General features: G+C 37.9%; 1 protein-coding gene across 9 annotated transcripts in view; it reads left to right on the top strand.

Annotated features, from left to right (window-relative positions):
* Positions 1–95: 95 nt before the first annotated feature.
* RECQL (RecQ like helicase) overlaps positions 96–20,201 on the top strand; it is a 45,798-nt gene continuing 25,692 nt past the window's right edge. Inside the window, exons 1-9 of one of the 9 annotated variants that reach the window (XM_055318593.1) lie at positions 96–158; positions 530–719; positions 1,170–1,257; positions 4,007–4,177; positions 4,578–4,691; positions 6,866–6,913; positions 13,682–13,879; positions 15,153–15,332; positions 17,664–17,770. In XM_055318593.1, the coding sequence (XP_055174568.1) occupies positions 4,631–4,691; positions 6,866–6,913; positions 13,682–13,879; positions 15,153–15,332; positions 17,664–17,770 (594 nt within the window). In that variant the 5' untranslated portion in view covers positions 96–158; positions 530–719; positions 1,170–1,257; positions 4,007–4,177; positions 4,578–4,630. Of the gene's footprint in view, positions 163–529; positions 720–1,169; positions 1,258–4,006; positions 4,178–4,545; positions 4,692–6,865; positions 6,914–13,681; positions 13,880–15,152; positions 15,333–17,663; positions 17,771–20,201 lie in introns of all 9 variants that reach the window. The other 8 variants (XM_055318589.1, XM_055318596.1, XM_055318591.1 and 5 more) reach the window with 8 other exon arrangements.

Raw genomic sequence — 20,201 nt, 5'->3', positions numbered from 1 at the left:
TTCGGTGACGCGCCTAGTGGCCACACCCCTTCACCAATTAGAGAAGGCTGTTACTTGCAATTGGTTGAGGGCACCTCGCCGGAAGGGCGGATGCTCGCGGCTGGAGAAAGAGGAAAGCCTGGTGGCGGGAAGTTTTCCTTGCGGAGCGGCTGGAGACTGTAGGTAGTGGCCCTGAGGGGCCGGCGCTCTGAGGTCGGAGAGCGGGGCGGCTGCGGTGGGGGCGTGGGTTCCGTTAGCCCTCTGGGGAGGGGTTTTGGGGTAAATCTGCTCTGAAAGGGCTATTTTTTCCTCCCTTTTCCGTCCTGAGGGTGAGGCCGGGCTATCGCGGATCACTTCCGCAGGGGGGAAACGGGCGTGCATCCTCGCCCATCCCCGTGGAGCGGGGGCCTCGGGGGCACGTTGGGCTGCCTACCCCACCCTCTTCCACGTGGGAAGCTTGGTTTCCAGTCTGCGTATTGGCAGCCACCTTCGGGAGACGCATCAGCATAGTGGGGGGTGTTCTTAGATTGCTGTTGTTTCCTGAACGCAGGTGGTGGGCAGACGGGGGTGCTGTCGGAGGTCCAGAAAGAGCAGAAGGAAAACCAGTGAACCCCTCAAGTAGCAACTTGGAAGTAGTTTACTGTGCACCCACCGAAGAGACGACTGTGAAACCAGGAGCCCAAAAAGGGAGTGAGGCTCTGGCCGTGTATTGTCACAAAGCGACTTAATACAGTTACGAAGTCAGTGACTGTTTCTTCTTCACAGTGATTAGAGTATTAACTTTTTCTTAAGTGATAGGGAATTGGTTAGTGGGGTTACCTCATATAAACCTTGGGAAACAGTTTTAAGTTTTGCTTACGATTTCTGGAGGCTTAGACAGGAAATTATCTAGGTCAAGCTAGTTTCACCAAATAAGATCTATTGAGCTTTGACTAAACCGGTTTTGTCTGCTCGGAATTTTCAAGGCTGGTCTCCTTTTTAAAAAAAAAAAAAATTTTTTTTTTTGAATTTTATTTTAACAGTTCTTCCCTTTTTGGTTGTTCTGATCAACCAGTATAGTATTTTCAGTTTCCACTGTTGATGTACTCAGGCTGAAGAATCACATTTTTGCTGTTGCCATTAGTTGAGTCATCAGGCTCAGGCTGTTCATCATCTTCATCATTTATGTGGTTATTGTTGATTCTATCCAGTTGTCTGATCCTGATGGATACCGTTTGGCCTGTGAGTGGCTGCTGACAGACCTTCAAAACCCTTGAGAGTGTGCAGCATATTAGAGAGGTAAATATGATTTAAGGAGGGCAATAGCCAAAGATTGAAAAATTCCCAGAGGAGATTCCCGTGTGCCAACATTTAACCAACCAAATAAATTAACTGGGTTTCAGTTTTTTAAAAGGTATTTACATAGGCATAAGACAGTGTATTAACAATTACATCTTCACGATGACTTGGGACTGGATGAAGGTGAGGATGTTTTATTTTAAGAGGCAGTGCGGGGCAGCCCCAGTGGCCCAGCAGTTTAGCGCTGCCTTCAGCCCAGGGTGTGATCCTGGGGACCTGGGATGGAGTCCCATGTCAGGCTCCCTGCAGGGAGCCTGCTTCTCCCTCTGCCTGTGTCTCTGCCTCTCTCTCTGTGTCTCTCATGAATAAATAAATAAAATCTTTAAAAAAAAAACTAAAGAGGCAGTGCTACAGGTGAACTTCCACCTAAATTCGGCCTCTCTATGCTGTGAGCTGTCAGATATTTAGTGAGACATATTTCAGTGAAAACAAAAGAAAAAAGATAATAGTTCAAGAAAATTCTAAATGCAGTGTCTTGAGTTTGGAGAGAAGCCAGTTGAGAAAATTTCTAGATGTTGGATTCAAATTATCTTCAGATGGAGTGAGGGCAAGAGTAACAATCTGATAGATTTTTCCTGGTTTGCAGTTTGGATGTCTCTGGTTATCTTGCTGGGTGACCACATAGCAACAGGCACATTGTTCTTACATGAGCTCTTGGTGGTTTCCCTGAAGTTTATATCTAGCTTTAGTTTGTCTAGCTTTAGTTTGCATGACTTTAGGAAAAGGGCAGTTTTATTTTCATAGTGATTCCAAATCAGAAGACAAAATTGTAAATGTTAGTTTGGAGAGTTCTAGCCAGATATTGGAGGAAACTAGAAGTATTCAGGAGCCAGTCCAGTGTATAAGTAGAAAATAAAACTTTAAAGAAATTAACAGCAGTAGGATCGGATGTCCACAAAGATGTGTTACTGAAACCTAGTTTTTCTCTATAATCATCCCATTTCTATCAAGATAACTACAGTTACCTATCAAGTTTCTATCAAGACTAATTTGTTTGCAAATTGAGTCCAGTTTCAATAAATTTGGACTGATTATTTATATAAGTGCAGCAAAAATAGTGATCATACAGGCTCTTTTAAATCCACTCTGCTAGAACTTTTCATAAAGAATCAAAAAGTAAAAATCTTAGATTGAACTTTTCAAGGCTCTTTGGGCTAAGCAGCCAAGCTAAGGACTTGTCTAATCGTGCCCTATCACAAGGAGATCAGATCAAGCTTATGTAAATACATATACTGTCATGAAAAATAAGATTATTTAATAAGAGTTTTTAAATTCTGGCGAGATCAGGTAGGGAGAAAAATGTTTCAACCTTTGATTACAAAAGTAGGTTTTTATGAATCAGTTTCCCACTAAACTTTCAGAAATTCTTGCCCCATTCAGTCTGATGACCTTAAAGTTAGCGGAAACCTGTACTTGTCAGTCTATTCCATTAATCTCTTTGGAGATGAAGCACTTTTGTAGGAACAGTTTTGCAAAAACTTAACTCCATTTCAGTCTAAGCTAGACCACACATAAAATTCCTTTCTTGATTCCTTTTCCATAAGCCTTCTACAACTTTTTTTTATATCCATCTAGTTTTTATTTCATCATTTTACTTTCCCATTCTGGAATAATCATTTTACTTTTGGACAAAATTCCTTTCCTTCTTCCCTTACCAAAACAACAACAGAAGCCCGTCTTATTCATATCTTTCCTTGTCCAAAAAACATGTTCTGTTTTAACTACTTTACATACACTGTTTCTTCATCTTTATTATTTCTAGTATCTTTAATTACATATATTAATTAGAATTCTTAACTCTTACAATATTTAGAGTAAAAGCCAAGAAGTAAGCAATTGTGGACTGGCAAATTTATAAATACACAATTATAAAACCTTTTTAGAAACATACATTTTTTAATAGTATAGTTTTTAATTGGCAAAGGACATAGTTATTAATAGATCCAAGTATCTTTTGTCTCTAAAAATTAAAAGAGCCAAAAGTTAGGGTTGTTGTGATGAATCCTAGGCTACTAAAGCCTGAATGAACTCTTATGGCGGTATGAGCAAGCCAGAGTAGGGTAAAAATGTTGGCAGGTGCCAATAGAATTTAGTGATTTCTCATAAATAAAAGGATAGTTGCCATAGCGTGAATTTATTCAGAGAGTTTTGCTAGAAGATGAAGAACTAGATTTAGGTTACCTTGTAGCAGATGATACAAATGGAACTAGAGATTAACGTAAATAAGAACCTTGCATAGTAATACAAGGGAGGTACTTAATAAAAACCATTCAAATCTAAGGTAGATTTGAGTCAGTGTAGTAGTACTGATAAATAACCATGACGGGAACCAATTCAGAGAGCAAATTTAAATGGGTTTAAATGACATTTCCAAAACTGATTTACTGAGGTCAATCTTAGTTGGCACCCGGACATGATAAAAAGTATGTTAAATCACATAGCAGTGATTATTTCCTTTTTAACTTTCTTTTAATCCTTATTAGCTTCAGGGAAAAATTATTAGTTGAGGTTGTAGGTCTTTAGTAATTCTCTTATACCTGCTATTAATTCATTTTAACAAAATGAGCAATCCCCAAGCTCCAAACTCCAGCAGGCAGAAATATCATTGGTTTATGTTTATTACAATTATAGGTGTGGTTATGTTTTACTTCTTTTTTTTTTTTTTAATTTTTTTATTTACTTATGATAGTCACACACAGAGAGGGAGAGAGAGGCAGAGACACAGGCAGAGGGAGAAGCAGGCTCCATGCACCGGGAGCCCGACGTGGGATTCGATCCCGGGTCTCCAGGATCGCGCCCTGGGCCAAAGGCAGGCGCCAAACCGCTGCGCCACCCAGGGATCCCTTATGTTTTACTTCTAGTAAGTGACAGATTACTTCTTTTCCCCATTTTTGGTAGTAATGTATAGTTTTATTTCAGTATAAGTTTAAATAAAGTTAGTTTCCTTAAATAAAGTATTAGTGATACTACAATACTGTACAGAAAAAAAAAAGCCCAAAGTAGATAAACTTGTTTAGTATTTAATGATTCAGTATATTATCTCATTTGGAAATGATTTAGGTATTCATTATTTAGTTTAACTTGGTACAAACTTTTCTGTTATTTACATGTATTTAAATTATTTGTTTTTAAAAATTATGCTTAAATTAAAGAGCTAACCATCTCAGGTTATTTTTCTCGTTGAGAGATTGTGAAGACATACTTGCTTTTATTTATTTATTTTTAAAGATTTTTTATTTATTCATTCATGAGAGAGAGAGAGAGAGAGAGAGGCAGAGAGGCAGAGACACAGGGAGAGGGAGAAGCAGGCTCCATGCTGGGAGCCCGACGCGGGACCGGATCCTGGGACTCCAGGATCACGCCCTGGGCCAAAGGTAGGCGCTAAACCGCTGAGCCACCCAGGCATCCCCACATACTTGCTTTTAGTAAGCCAACAAACTTAAACTAGGTTTTACTTTTCAAAAGTTATGTCAGGTCTTGTGAAGTTGAAAAACATTTGGGTTAGTTCTTATGTTTCTGAGGGTTCCAAGAATACTTAATATATAAGTGCTTATTTTTCTTTAAGCCAATTAAATAGAGCTTCTTACACATTAGTTTTGGCACTACCATCTGAAATTAGAAAAATATCACACATCAACAATATGCATGCTTAGATGTACTTAAACATGCAGACAGATGCAAAACAGATCTTACAGCTTTTGTTTAAAAAATTTAATCAAGAGCTGATAGCCATTATAATGCAAAACTCACTAGTTTATAAAAGAACAGTTGGATCCAAATTGTGGGACTAAGTTGAGATTACTACTCTGATAACAAAGGTTTCTTTTTTTCCTAAGTTTTTTTTGTTTGTTTGAATGATGTAAGGATCTTTTAAAGCTATTTTTGCAGTCATTTTGTCTTTTAGAAGCTTCTGTTTATCGATCAAAGAATGCAGTCCATTGTCACTGAGAGGTTTGAAATTCTCTCTTGTCAGGAGCCACTTCTCTGAGTTAAAGTTGCCCTACAGTGGCGACTGCAGTTCCAGAAGTTCACCCATTTTCCAAAAAGGCTGGTCCATAAACCAAGTGGAACCCATCTTTGCCCTTAGATTCCCTAAGAGTTCTTAACTGTGAGGAACCCTGTTTTTCAAAAGCTTTTCCAAACCAAAGGGAAACAGAATAGGGTAATTTACCAAGAAGCTTCAACAAACAAAAAAGTGTTGTGCAAATTAAAGTCAGCTCAAAATGGAGAGACTGGAGCTCAGCTATAAGAAAGACCTTCAGACTCTAGGGTCTGTGAGGAAGCAGTGGACTCAGTTCTATCACCATAGTGGCCTCAGTTGAGGGGGATGGTGGGGTCGTGGCTTCTTTGGATCCCATTTTTACACCATAAACTGTCAATAGTTTAGAAATATTGAAGTAGTGATTAGTAAAAGTTTACTGTGCACACACCAAAAAGACAGTTTGTAAACCAGGAGCATTCAAACCAAAACGTGGAAGGAAATTCAGAGGTATATTGTTTATAAAGCAGCTTACATAGTGAGAAGTTCCTGCCTTCAAGCCTCCTCTCCTCCCACTTGCTCATATGTACTCTTAAATTTTAGTCATTCAGGGCAGCCCCGGTGGGTGGCTCAGCGGTAGAGCGCCTGCCTTTGGCCCAGGGTGTGATCTTGGAGACCTGGGATGGAGTCCCACCTCGGGCTCCCTGCATGGAGCCTGCTTCTCCCTCTGCCTGTGTCTCTGCCTTTCTCTCTCTCTCTCTCTCTCTCTCTCTCTCTCTCTCTCTCGGTCTCTCATGAATAAATAAAATCTTTAAAAAATTTTTTTTAGTCATTCAGAGGTATTTAAAGTTCTTTAATTGTTTTGTGTTTCCCCCCTCTCTGACCTTTTCCTGTTCTCTCCTGAAATCTGATCCCTTCTTAGGATACCAGCTCCTCTTTTGAACCTAAATTGTAACTCTTTAAGCAAGTATTCAATAAAATGTTGAATGACTGAGTATTTATATGGATGGATTTAGCCTAATCTGGGATATTTGAATCTGTATTGATAAGATAGGTTTAATAACCCAATTTTACAGATAAGGAAAGAGGGTAAGAGGAACAGGTTGTTTAACTTTGCTAAGATTACACTAATTTAGTGCTAACACTGTTTAGCCTCAAAGCTTTGCTCTTTTTTGCTAACCACTTTGTATGTGATGTTCAAGTGTTATTGATATGAGTGATCCCATGTGATTTTTGTCCATTTCTCTGTAATCTAGAGAATTCTCCATAAAAATTAATGTAATCCTTATTTTAAAAGTCACCTCTATTATAAGAGGTGCCTGGGTAGCTCAGTTGGTTGAGCACCCAGTCCAACTCAGTTTCAGCTCAGGGTTTGATTCCTGGGTCATGAGTTCAAGCCCTGTGTTAGGCTCCACACTAGTGTATTACACACAAAAAAGTATGAGTCACTACAATATATAATTTACTTTTTAACATTTTTCATGCTCAATAGTGACATTATTGTTGGTGAGACATTATCAATATAGTATGGTTTAAAAAATATTGCTATGATTTTTCATTCATTTTTAGAAAGAAGTTTGGATCTCCAATTCAGTTTTAAAATGGCATCCATTTCAGGTTAGTGAAAGTGATTACATTTTATAGTACATTCTGTTTTATTTCTAATTGCATGTTCTTTGAAAAAAATTGTTTTTCTCTGTACTTTCAGTTTTGCTGTGAACCTTTAACTGTTCTAACAGGAAAGTCTTAGTAAAAATAAAGAAACATAAATTATAAAAATATTTGTTTTAAAAGTTCTGATTATTGAAGTGATGTGTGGTGGGTTTTTTCTTATTGTAGTAAAACATACCTGCCAAAATGTACTCTTTATACAGTTCAGTGCCCACAGTTTACATTATTGTGTAACCATCACCAATATCCGTCTCCAGAACTTTTTCATCATTCCAGACCAAAATTCTGTGCATTGTACATTAACGCCCCTTTCCTTCCTTCCTACCAGTTGCTGGTTGGTAACTATTCATATTCTGTCTGAATGAATTTGAATACTCAGGGTACCTCATGTCAGTGGACTCATAAAATATTTGTCCTTTTGTGTCTGGCTTATTTCCCTTAGTGTAATGTCTTTGAGCTAGGATTTTATAACATTTTTTCTTTTAAAAATTTTTCTTTTTAAGGCTGAATAATATTACGTTGTATATATCTCCTTTTGTTTATCAATTTGTCAGTGGACATCTGGGTTGTTTCATCTTGTGGCAATTGTGAATAATGCTGCTATGAACATTGGAGTACAAATGTGTTTGAGTCTGTTTTCAGTTTTCAGTTCTTTTGGGTATATACCTAGAAGTAGAATTGGTGAAATCACATGGTTTTTCTGTCTTTAATTTTTCAGGAACTGCCATACTATTTTCCATACTGACTGTTCCATTTTACATTCCCACCAGCAATGCTAAGGGTTCCAAGGGATGACATGTTTTTTTTGAGGGAATTATAGGAACCTAAGAAATCATAAAGTAGAAAATATATATCACTTCGAATCCCACTACTCAAATTAATACTGTAGATAATATCTTGATGAATGATTTTTCAACAAATATTTTAGTTTTCAAAGGGTTTTTATTATTTTTTTAATGAAGTACAATTAGTATATGTCATATTACTTTCAGGAGTGCAACATATTCCCCAATTCTATCCATTAATCAATGCTTACCATGGTTTAAGTGTAGTCATTGTCACTCTGCAATGTAATTATAATATTGACTATATTCGAGTGTTGTACTTTTCAACTCTGTGACTGATTTATTTTATAACTAGAAGTTTGTACCTCTTAATCCCCTTAACTTATTTCACCATTCTTTCTGCCTTCCTTCTTCTGGCAACTGCTAGTTTATTCTCTGTATTTAAGAGGTTTTTGTTTGGTATGCCTGGGTGGCTCAGTGGTTGAGCATATGCCTTCAACTCAGGGCGTGATCCTGGAGTTCTGGGATCCTCATAGGGAGCCTGCTTCTCCCTCTGCCTGTGTCCTTGCCTCTCTGTGTCTCTCATGAATTAATAAATAAAATCTTTTAAAAAAACAAAAGGTCTTTATTTGTTTAAAGGTTTTATTTGAGAATGAGAGAGAAAGCGCACATGCACACACATAGATACACACAAAGGAGGGGTAGAGGGAGAAGAAGTGACTTCCTGCTGAGCGGGGAACCTGACATGGGGCTTAATCCCAGGACCCCAAGATCAAGACCTGAGCCAAAGGCAGACACTTAACCAACTGAGCACCCAAGTGTCCTGTTTGTTTTTAACATTCCATGTTTAAGTGAAGTCATATGGCATTTGTCATTCTCTGACTTATTTTATTTAGCCTCCTACCTCTTAGGTCCATCCATCTTGTTTCAATTAGGAAAATCTCATTATTTTTTATGGCTGAATAATATTCCTCTGTGTGTGTGTGTGTGTGTGTGTGTGTGTACACACACACACACACACCACTCTTCTTCATCCATTTGTCAGGCATTGAACACTTGGATTGCTTCTATGTCTTGACTATTTTAAATAACATCTTTTTGAATTAGTATTTTCATTTTCTTTGGGTAAATACTCAGCACTAGATGATACGGCATTTCTATTTTTAATTTTAATTAATTTTTTGAGAAAACTCCATACTAATTTTCACAGTAACTGTACCAAATTACATTCCCACCACAGCACGAAGGATTTTTTTCTCCACATCCTTGTCAATACTTGTTATTTCTTTGTTTTTGATACTAGTCATTTGGATTGGTGTGAGGTGATATCCCATTGTGGTTTTGATTTGCATTTCCCTGATGATTAGTCATGCTGAACATCTTTTCATGTGTCTTTTTGCTATCTCCATCTTCTTTGGGAAAATATCTGGTCAGGTATTCTGTTTTTTTATTGGACTATTTGGTTTTTTTTTGGTGTTGAGTTTTGTAAGTTCTTTATTTTGAGTATTAATTCTGTATCAGATATTCCTTATGTTTTGCACATATCTTCTGTCATTTACTAGGTTGCTATTTTGTTTTATTGATGGTTTCCTTTGCTGTGCAAAAGCATTTTCTTTTGATATAGTCCCAGTATTTTATATTTGCATTTGTTTTCCTTGCCAGAGAAGACATATCCTTAGATATGTTGATAAGGGCAGTGTCTAAAGAGATTACTCTCTCTGTTTTCCTCTGGGAGTTTTATGGTATCAGGTCTTACATTTAGGTCTTTAATCCATTTGAGTTTGTTTTTGTGTATTGTGTACAAAAGTAGTCCAGTTTCATTCATTTGCATGTAGCCATGCAGTGTTTTGAACACCATTTATGGAAGAGACTGTCTTTTCTGCATTGTATTTTCCTACCTGCATTGTCATAGATTAATCAACCATGTAAGTGTGAGTTTATTTCTGGTGTGTCTTGTCTGTTCTATTATTCTATGTGTCTTTTTTTTGTGACAATAGCATACTGTTTTGATTACTACAGTTACATATCTTGAAATTTGGGATTTCATATCATTGATATGAGGATAATACCAGCCTTGTAGAATGTATTTGGAAGCTTTACTTCCTCATTTTTTTCTGAACATTAGGGCTCAACAGTGCACTTGAAGTACTCAGTAACCCATGTTGTAAACAGATGTGCTATCATCCAGGCTTATAGAACACAGGCAGAGTAGATTTAGCATAATTTTTGCCTCTGCAGTTTTTGGAATTATAAATGAGAATTGGCCTCAACTTAAAGTCACCAGCTGCTTTAGATCCTACCAAGAGAGTCAGCCTGTTCTTTTAAGCTTGAAACCAGGCATTGACTTGTCTTTAACTATGAAAGTCCAACCTGGCATCTTCTTCTAATAGAATGCTATATTGTCTACAGTGAAAAAATCTGTTATTATAAGCCTCCTTCATTAACTATTTTGGCTAAATTGTCTGGATAACACGGTGCATCTTACAAATCAACACTTGCTGCTTTATCTTACACTATTTTTTTAATTTATTTGAGAGAGAGAGCACAAGCGGGGGGGGGGGGGGGGGTTGGGGAGGGAAAGAAGGCTAGGGAGAAGCAGGCTCCCTGCTGAGCTGAAGGCAGCCGCTTAACAGACTGAACCACCCAGGTGTTCCTTTACCTTATACTTTTGTGTATGGAAGTTAAACCTCATGATGAACCAACCTCTGCTAGCTTCATACTTTCTTTTGCCCATTTCTCTCTCACCTTTCTGAGCCTTCATAGAATTGAAGAGAGTTAGGGGCTTGCTCTGGATTAGGCTTTGGTTTTTAGGGGAATATTGTGGTTGATTTGATCTTCTTTTTTTTTTTTTTTTTTGATTTGATCTTCTATCCAGACTATTAAATCTCTCTCCATGTCAGCATTAAGGCTGTTTTGCTTTCTGCTTTACATGTATTCATGTGTTCGCTAAAGTAGCACTTTTAATTTCCTTCCAGGACTTTTTCTTTGCATTCACAACTCATCTAGCTGACTTTCAGCCTGTCTTGGCTTTTGACGTGCCTTCCTCACTAAGCTTAATCACTTCTAGTTTTTTTATTTAAAGTGAGAGACAGGGGGATCCCTGGGTGGCGCAGCGGTTTGGTGCCTGCCTTTGGCCCAGGGCGCGATCCTGGAGACCCAGGATCGAATCCCATGTTGGGCTCCCGGTGCATGGAGCCTGCTTCTCCCTCTGCTTCTCCCTCTGCTTCTCCCTCTGCCTGTGTCTCTGACTCTCTCTCTGTGTGACTATCATAAATAAATTTAAAAAAAAAATAAAATAAAGTGAGAGACAGGCAACTCTTCCCTTCACTTGAACAGTTAGAGGCCATCGTGGAGTAACTTAACTGGCTTAATTTCAATATAGATGTGTCTAAGGGAATAGGACCATTGAGAGGGAGAGAGACTGGGGAATGGCTGATCGGTGGAACAATCACAACATGTACCCCTTTTATTAAGTTTACTGTCCTATATGGGTGTAGTTTGTGGTTCCCCAAAGCAATTACAATAGTAGTATCAAAAAGCACTGATCCCACATTACCATAACAAATGTAATAATAATGAAAAAGTTTCAAATATTGCAAGAATTACCAAAATGTGACATAGAGACATGGAGTGAGCAAACTGGTAGAAAAATGGTGCTTGTAGACTAGCTCAACACAGGTTGCCACAAACTTTCAGTTTCTTAAAAAGCTTAATATCTGCAAAATGCAGTAAAGTGAAGCTTGATAAGATGAGGAATGTTTATATATGTTGGAAAGTACAACTCTTGGTGTGTTTCATGTCGTTTTATGCATTACATTTGTATCTCATTCTCTAGGACTTCTTAGGTCTTGAAATACTGAGAGGTGACAGGGCAGATTTTTAGTGGGAATAGCAAACCCTTGCAAAGCAGCTGCCTCAGGAAAGACCATCACAGGCAATCAGACAGGAGGCTGTCTGAGAAAGGGGAGGAAGGGCAAGAGAGACTTGGCACAAGTTAGTTTCAGGCTCCCAGCCTGCTTTGTTGGAATCTGCCCAGATGTTCCCTTCCCAATTGCAGAGTCTCACCTCTTCCTTATCCATGCCCTAACTTTGATGTAAGAGTCTGTGCAAGGCTGGAAATTCAATTTGCATTGGAATTCAGCCACCTGCAGAATGTTGGTATTCAGTAGTCTTGACCCTGTAGCTATAGGATATAAGGGATTCTTTTGATTATTTGATTCTTTTGATTATCCTAATAATCATTAGAGACTGGAAGTTCCTTCTTTATGCAGATCCTGCATTTCTGTCAGGTTCTTCAGCATATTTAGAAGCAGCCAATCAACCCCATTATTCTCACAAAAATATCCTTGTGACGCAGACGCTCAGTCACTCAGAGACTCTCCCTCTCCAGATACTTACTGGTGTCTAGGTTATATTTTAAATAACTTTGTCTACTGCATGCCATGGAATACCACTGTCCCTTTTACCACAGCAGACAAGGGTCATTAATATCTGTAAATCTTTAAATCAGAGACTATTCTAGGTGGCATAGAAGCAATTTAGAGAACCTACTTTTAAGTTTCTTTTCTTCTGGAACAGCATTTGGTGTTGGTTAGGGTTCACTCAGAGAAGCTGAATCATGAGTGATTTAAGGGACTTTTTTTAGGGATTAGTTCCTATATGATCACGGTACCTGGTTAAGCAGTCCATTACTGGTCCTGAAGTCAGCAGTGCCAGCATCAGAGACAGGAAGATGGAGATGGAGTGTGGGAGGGTAAAGATGAGCTGAGACCTGTCTGTGTCTCATTTGGCCTTGTGTTTGCGAGTCATTGCCTACAAGGCTCTGACATCCAGGATGCTGGTGCACTTGCCATAGAAAATTGTATAAGAATGTGGCCAACAATTTGGGGGAAGTTAGAAGAAACTGTAGGCTAACCTGCTACCCCTGAGAGATTCAGCAGGAGATGGAGGAACTGGCATCTGCCCATGTCAAGAAGGTGAATGAGCCCAACAGCACCTGATCTTATGCCAACCATCTGAATGTAAAGCTGGCTGCTGTTTCATGTCCACCTCCAAGTCTGAAACCAGAGTTCATTTGTGGGCAATTGTAACCCAGAATCATGAGGGAAGAAAATTTTGGTAGTTGGTATAATACAAAGCCACCATAGCATCCTATTTTAAATCATAACCGTGAGATTTCATCTTATGAAAATTTCAGGCATTAAGGCTAGATTAATGTACGCTGATGTTTTAGCAAGCACCAAGGACATCTTTAAAACGTTTTGTTTTTATTGTTGTGGTATCAAAAGGAATCTCATTTTGGCCTTAATAAAGGATTGCTTAGAATCCTACATTAAGACTGCTTTATAAATTAGTTTTGATTGAATTATAATGTCAGTTCAAGTTCTCTTTTTATTGTTACATCAGCTTGTTATAGTCATCAGCTCCTCCTCATGCCAACATATGAACCCAAATATGAGTGTTTTTGTGAAATAATATCTAAGTAGTTAGGCAATTACTTTAAAATACTTCCCTTTTGTTTTAAAGTCTGGTTGCTTAAATCACTTAGGAGATTGTTGGTCCAACTCCTACAACACAATAAAGGTAATAATGATCATTTATTAGATGCATAACTATGTGTCGGGTACTATGTTAAGAACTTCCCATGTGTTATTTGACTTAATTCTTTAAAACAATACTAAGAAAGCTGGGTATTATCCCCTTTTACAGGTGGGGAAATTGAGGCTCAGTTAAGGACTTAGCTTGAGTTGAGACAGTGACTTAAGATTTAACTCAGGTCTGTGTGACTCCCAGCACACATGTTAACTACCTTGGTCTCCTACTGTAAATTTGTCTATAATTTGGATGGTGAAGAATATCCAAAAGTCAATAGGGAAACTTAAAACTAATTGTTTAGTTATTGTATCTTTTTTTTTTTCCTTCCTTGTAGCTCTAACTGAAGAATTGGATTCTATAACCAATGAGCTACATGCAGTAGACATTCAAATTCAGGAACTTCTGGAAAGGCAACAAGAGCTTATTCAGAAAAAGAACATCCTAACAAACCGAATAAAGCAGCACTTAGAAGCTTCTGACGTTGGGGAAAGCAGTGAATCAGATTCTTCACCTGCTGCTTGGAATAAAGAAGGTTTACTCTGTTTTTCTTTGCTAGTTTGTTTCTGTTTATTTCTTTACCTAGGAGTTCAGTCATTGTTCCTGGATCAGTGCTTTCCAGAGGGGAAACTGGCTGCTCTTTGAGTAGCGTGGGAAACCAATAGGCAAACCATTCTTTATCCATGTTAATTTTTTTTTTAAGATTTTATTTATTTTTTTATTCATGAGATACACACAGAGACAGAGAGGCGGCAGAGACACAGGCAGAGGGAGAAGCAGGCTCCATTCAGGGAGCCCCTTGCGAGACTTGATCCTGGGTCTCCAGGATCATGTTCTGGGCTGAAGGTGGCGCTAAACCGCTGAGCCACCCAGGCTGCCCTCCATGTTCATTTTGAATGAAGCTTTTTATTATTCAGACTTCATTATTTTTCCAGATTTGGTTCTAGCATCAATTAGTGCCTAGAGAAAGATTTTTAAATTCAGAAACTAAATTTTTTGAATTTTAACTAGAAAAAAATTAAACCATTAATAAAAAAAGAATAGATTCAAAATTCTTACCAAAGTCTACATTTTCCTGCCCTAGTGAACACAACTTTCTTGAGTCAAGATCTTGCCAAGCATTATGTACATCACTGGCTATCACGTTATAATGGAATACTATGACTCTCAAATGGCAGTGCTTTAATGAGCCTTGCTTCCCACATATTTGCTTCTAACAAGATATTTATATAAAAAAATTCTACATAACCGTTAACTTGGTATTTAAGATTTTTATGATATTATGAATTCCTTGATCAACATTCAGACTTTTTTGCATACCAATCAAGCACCTTTTTCTGTGTAGGTTAATGGCAAATGTTTTCATTTTTTCTGATGTACTGTTTCTTTTCTTTTTTCTTTTTTTTTAAAGATTTTATTTATTCATGAGAGACATAGAGATATATAGAGAGAAGCAGAGACACAGGCAGAGGGAGAAGCAGACTCCATGCAGGGAGCCTGACATGGGACTCAATCCCGGGTCTCCAGGATCCCACCCCGGGCTGAAGGCGGCGCTGAACCGCTGAGCCACCAGGGCTGCCCTGATGTACTGTTTCTTATCACATACCAGTTTATTTGTTTTTGCTTAGCTTTGTGAGTAAAACTAATCACAAAATTGTTAGTATAAAAGTTAAATTGTTAATAGTATTATAAGTCTTATATAAATTCTTACCTGTTTTTCTCTAATATAAAAGCAGCCATTCATATTTGTATCTTGTTTATAATCCTAAATAGTTCTAATATATTTAACTTTTTTTTCCTCTGTCTAGATTTTCCCTGGTCTGGTAAAGTTAAAGATGTTCTGCAAAATATCTTTAAACTGCAGAAGTTCAGACTGCTTCAGCTTGAAACTATTAATGTAACAATGTCTGGGAAGGATGTATTTCTTGTTATGCCTACAGGAGGTGGAAAGAGCTTATGCTATCAGTTACCAGCATTATGTTCGGATGGTAGGTATTAGTAAAGATTCCTTTATATTGAAGAAATGATATATCTCTTTTAATTCTTTAAAAAAATCATTTCTAACCATACCTATGTGAAAATCAAATGCATTTTTATTTTATCTTTATGTTAATAGAAATTTTAAAGGATTTACTTAAAGAAGGAATGTTAAAGACTGAACAGAATTAGTTCTTTTATCTGGTTCTTAAAACATAAGTTAAAAAACATGTAGTACATAAAGTACTAGATAAGAAATTCACAGACCTGGATTCTAGTCCCAGATCTTTATCGAGCATCAGTGGTGGTGTTAGGCACTGTAACTAAGAGTAGTAAGCAGAACGGGCAAGGTCCTAGTTTTCACAGAGCTCTTGGTGTAAAGCAGTGCTTTCTCAAACTGTAGTGTGTGTAAGAATCGCTGGTGATGTGATTAACATGCAGATTCTGAGTTTGTGTGAGACCCTAGGTCTTGTACAGCTAATAGGGTCCCAGGTGATACTGATGCTGTTGTTTGGGGACTAATAAGGGTATGGAGCAGGGCTCAGTAGACTTTCCCTTAGCAGAGCAGTCAGTAAATGGGATAGGTATGATCTGTAAGGTCTCTCTCTGGGCAGCTGCTGAACTGTCACTATAGGGCAAAAGTGGCCATAGACAACATGCAAGCTAATGGATGTGCCTGTGTTCCATTAAAACTTGATTTACCCAAACAAGCAGCTAGTCCTTTAGTTTATTGACCTCAGTCTAGAGAATATAAGTAATTGCAAGCATTTGTAATAAAGGTTTTGTGATAAAGATTTTATTTATTTATTTATTTGTGAGAGACAAACACAGAGAGAGAAAGCGGGGGGCAGGGACACAGGCAGAGGGAGAAGCAGGCTCCATGCAGGGAGCCCAATGTGGGACTCGATCGCTGGTCTCCAGGATCACACCCTTGGCCGAAGGCAGCGCCAAACTGCTGAGCCACCCAGGCTGCCCTGTGATAAAGATTTTAATAGGGAATTAAGTCAGTGCAAAGGTCTGGCCTGGGGCTGTCAGAGAAAGCTGTCCTGTGGAAGTAGCATTTGAGCTAAAAGCTGAAGGGTAAGAAGGCAAAGATAGGACAGGAGAGTAAGGAAGAGTATTCATGCAGGGGAGCAGTATTTCTGAGAGCCCAAAAGTAAGAACCTTCATGGTAGGAGTCTTCAGTAACCTGGAAGAATTTCAGTGTGGCAAGCAGTCAGGGGGGAGGACTTGTGGAAAGAATCTTGAAAGATAGTATAAAAACTTCCTTAGATTAGTGGAAAACCATTGAACGGTTTTGTACAGGTAAGAGACTGGTCAGAATTGTGCTTTAGAAGATAGAGGAATTCTAGAAACAATTAGGAGGTAGATACAGTAGGAGTTGGTATTCATTGGACACAGGGTGGGAGTGTGGGGAGGTCGGGTGGTAGGAGAAGGGATAGTCTAGAATGATGTCCGAATTCTAGGCTGGGACACATGGTGAAGTTGTTCACCGAAATAGGGTACGTTTGGAGAATGAACTTCTATGGGAATGGAGAGAGAAGGAAGATGAGTTGATAAGTGGAACTAATGAATGGAACATTCTTTAGAAAGAATTGTATGAAGGGAAAAGGAGAGGGGCCCTCAGTTAGCTGTCCAGGGTGTTTCAAAGATAAGAGAGACTTGCCCATGTTTAAATGTAGTGAGAAGGTACCACTGAGGAGAATGTGAAAATATAGCAGAGAGACTATTTGAGATGATAAAACCCTGATAAATGCTGAACCTGAGTGTGTTTTTTAATTGGTCTGCTCGGTCTCAGGTTATTTTAAGGGACAAACTCCAGAGACAAAGTCAGTGATTCTAATAATGTAGAATAACTCTTAGAATTGTGCACGATTTTAGTAATAAGAGAAATGGGCTGTATTGTCAGCATTTCGTTCAGTGTACTATTAACTGATTTCTACTCAGCATATATTAATCTGGTTCAGTAAGTGGAACAATACTCATGTAACTATCATATGTAATTATACAGGTTGCTATATTTTCTTTGGAATAACTTTCTCCTGATATAACTGGGCAGTATTTGTCTTGATTTATATTATTTTGCTAAGATGATTAATACCGATTGTTAAAATAAGTAAAAATTCAGAATGGTATCTATTTTTACTTTTATAGTATTGAATAAGGAAAGAGATTTCTGTCTAATATTTGCTTATTTGGCTAATGAGCATTTATTTAGAATATATCTTTTATTAATGAGGATGAAAAATTGGAAGTATATCGATGTTGTGGTGCCCTCAGGTGAGTGGTCAAAACTTATTCTGGAGGTGTATAAAATTTAAAGTAGATACTTTCTCTTTTAGGTTTTACCCTTGTGATTTGCCCATTGATCTCTCTTATGGAAGACCAGTTAATGGTTTTAAAACAATTAGGAATTTCAGCTACCATGTTAAATGCTTCTAGTTCTAAGGTATGCTTCTGTGGCTTTTTTTTTTTTTTTTTTTAATTTAAACTCTTCACTGCAGTAGGAGCCTTGGTTACAATTGAATTGGTTATAAAATCATAAACTGATAACCATATCTGGAGTTGCAAACTATGGTTGATGGGCCAGTTCTAGCCCACTGCCTATTTTTATAAGGTCTGTGAACTAAGAATAGTGTGTATGTGTCTATTTAAATTGTAGTTAGTTAACATAGAGTGCAATACTGGTTTTAGGAGTAGAATTCAGTGGTTTGTCACTTATATATATAACACCCAGTCCTCATCATAACAAATGCCTTCCTTATAGCCATCACTCACCTAGCCCATGCCTCACCCACCTCTCTCCATCAGCCTTCAGTTTGTTCTCTTTGATTAAGAGTCTCTTATGGTTTGTTTCCCATTTTCTCCCCCTCCATATGTTCATCTATTTGTTACTTTTTATTTTTTAAAGATTTGTTTGTTTTAGAGAGAGTGAGTGTGCACAAGCAGCAGGAGAGGCAGGGGGGAAAGAGAGGGAGAGAGAGAAGGCTCAAACAGATTCCCTGCTGAGTGCAGAGCTTGATGTGGGGCTCAATCCCACAACCCTGAGATCATGACCTGACTAGAAACCAAGAGTCAGATGTTCAACTGACTGAGCCACCCAGTTACCTCTGTTTTGTTTCTTAAATTCCATATATGAGTGAAATCATACGGTATTTGTCTTTCTCTGACTTATTTCACTTAGTATAGTACCCTGTGGCTTCATCTACATCCTTGCAAATGGCAAGATTTCATTTTTTTGATGGCCGAGTAATATTCCATTATCTATGTACACACACACACACACATACACACACACATCTTCTTTATCCATTCATCAGTTGATAGACATTTGGGCTCTTTCCATAGTTTGGCTATTGTTGATAGTGCTGCTATAAACAGTGTGTATGTACTCCTTTGAATCTATATTTTTATATCCTTTGGGTAAATACCTAGTAGTACAATTGCTCAAATGTTGGCTAGTTCTATTTTTAACTTTTTGAGGAATCTTCAAACCATTTTTCCAAAGTAGCTGCACCAGCTTGCATTCTCACCAACAGTGTAAGAAGGCTCCCCTTCCTCCACATCTTTGCCAATACACATTGTTGCTTGTGTTAATTTTAGCCATTCTGACAGATGGGGGTGATATCTCATTGTGATTTTGATTTGTATTTCCCTGATGGTGAGTGATGTTGAGTATCTTTCCATGTGTCTGTTAGCCATCTGGATGTCTTCTTTGGAAAAATGTCTGTTTATGTCAACTGACCACTTCTTAACTGGATTTTTGGGTGTTGAGCTTGGTAGGTTCTTTATAAATTTTAGATACTAACCCTTTATCAGATATATCACTTGCAAATATTATCTCCCATTCTGTAGGCTGCCTTTTAGTTTTGTTGATTGTTTCCTTTGCTGTGCAGAAGCTTCTTGAGGAAGTCCCAATAGTTCATTTTTCCTTTTGTTTCCCTTGCCTGTGGTGACATGCCTAGTAAGAAGTTGCTATAGTTGATTGCTGCCTGTGTTCTCCTCTAGGATTTTGATGGTTTCCTGTCTCACATTTAGGTCCTTCATCCGTTTTGAATTTGTGTATGGTGTAAGGAAGTGGTCCAGTTTCATTCTTTACTGTACAGTTTTCTTAACATCATTTGTTGAAGAGACTCTCTTTTCTCCATTGGGTATTCTTTTCTGCTTTGTTGAAGATTAGTTGACATTTGAGCTGTGGGTCCATTTCTGGGTTTTTTGTTCCATTTCATTTATCTATATGTCTTTTTTTGTGCCAGTACCATACTATCTTAACTACAGCTCCGTAATATAGCTTGAAATCTGGAATTGTGATGCCTCCAGTTTTGGTTTTCTTTTTCAGGGTTGACTTGGTTATTCTGGTTTTTTTTTTGTGGTTCCATACAAATTTTAAGATTATTTGTTCTAGCTCTGGGAAAAATGCTGGTGATATTTTGGTATGGATTGCATTAAATGTGTAGATTGCTTTGAATAGTATAGACATTTTAACAATGTTCCTCCAAGAACAGTCAAGAGCATGGAAAGTTTTTCCCATTTCTTTGTGTGTTCTTCAATGTTTTTCGTAAAGTCTTACATAGTTTTCAGAGTACAGATTCTTTACCTCTTTGGTTAGGTTTATTCTTAGATATCTTACGGGTTTTGTTGCTATTGTAAATGAGATTGATTCCTTGATTTCTTTTTCTGTTGTTTCATTGTTGGTGTATGGAAATGGAACAGATTTTTGTACATTGCTTTTGTATCCTGCAACTTTGCTGAATTCATATAGTCTAGCAATTTTTTGGTGGAGTCTTTTGGGTTTTCTACAAAGAGTATCCTGTCGCTTGTACATAGTGAAAATTTGACTTCTTCCTTGCCAATTTGGATACCTTTATTTCTTTTTTGTC

Source organism: Nyctereutes procyonoides, unplaced genomic scaffold (genome assembly GCF_905146905.1).
Source record: "Nyctereutes procyonoides isolate TBG_1078 unplaced genomic scaffold, NYPRO_anot_genome, whole genome shotgun sequence".
Lineage (NCBI taxonomy): Eukaryota > Metazoa > Chordata > Mammalia > Carnivora > Canidae > Nyctereutes > Nyctereutes procyonoides.
The sequence above is the reverse complement of the archived record's forward strand: the minus strand, read 5'-3'. Positions and strand labels throughout refer to the sequence as shown.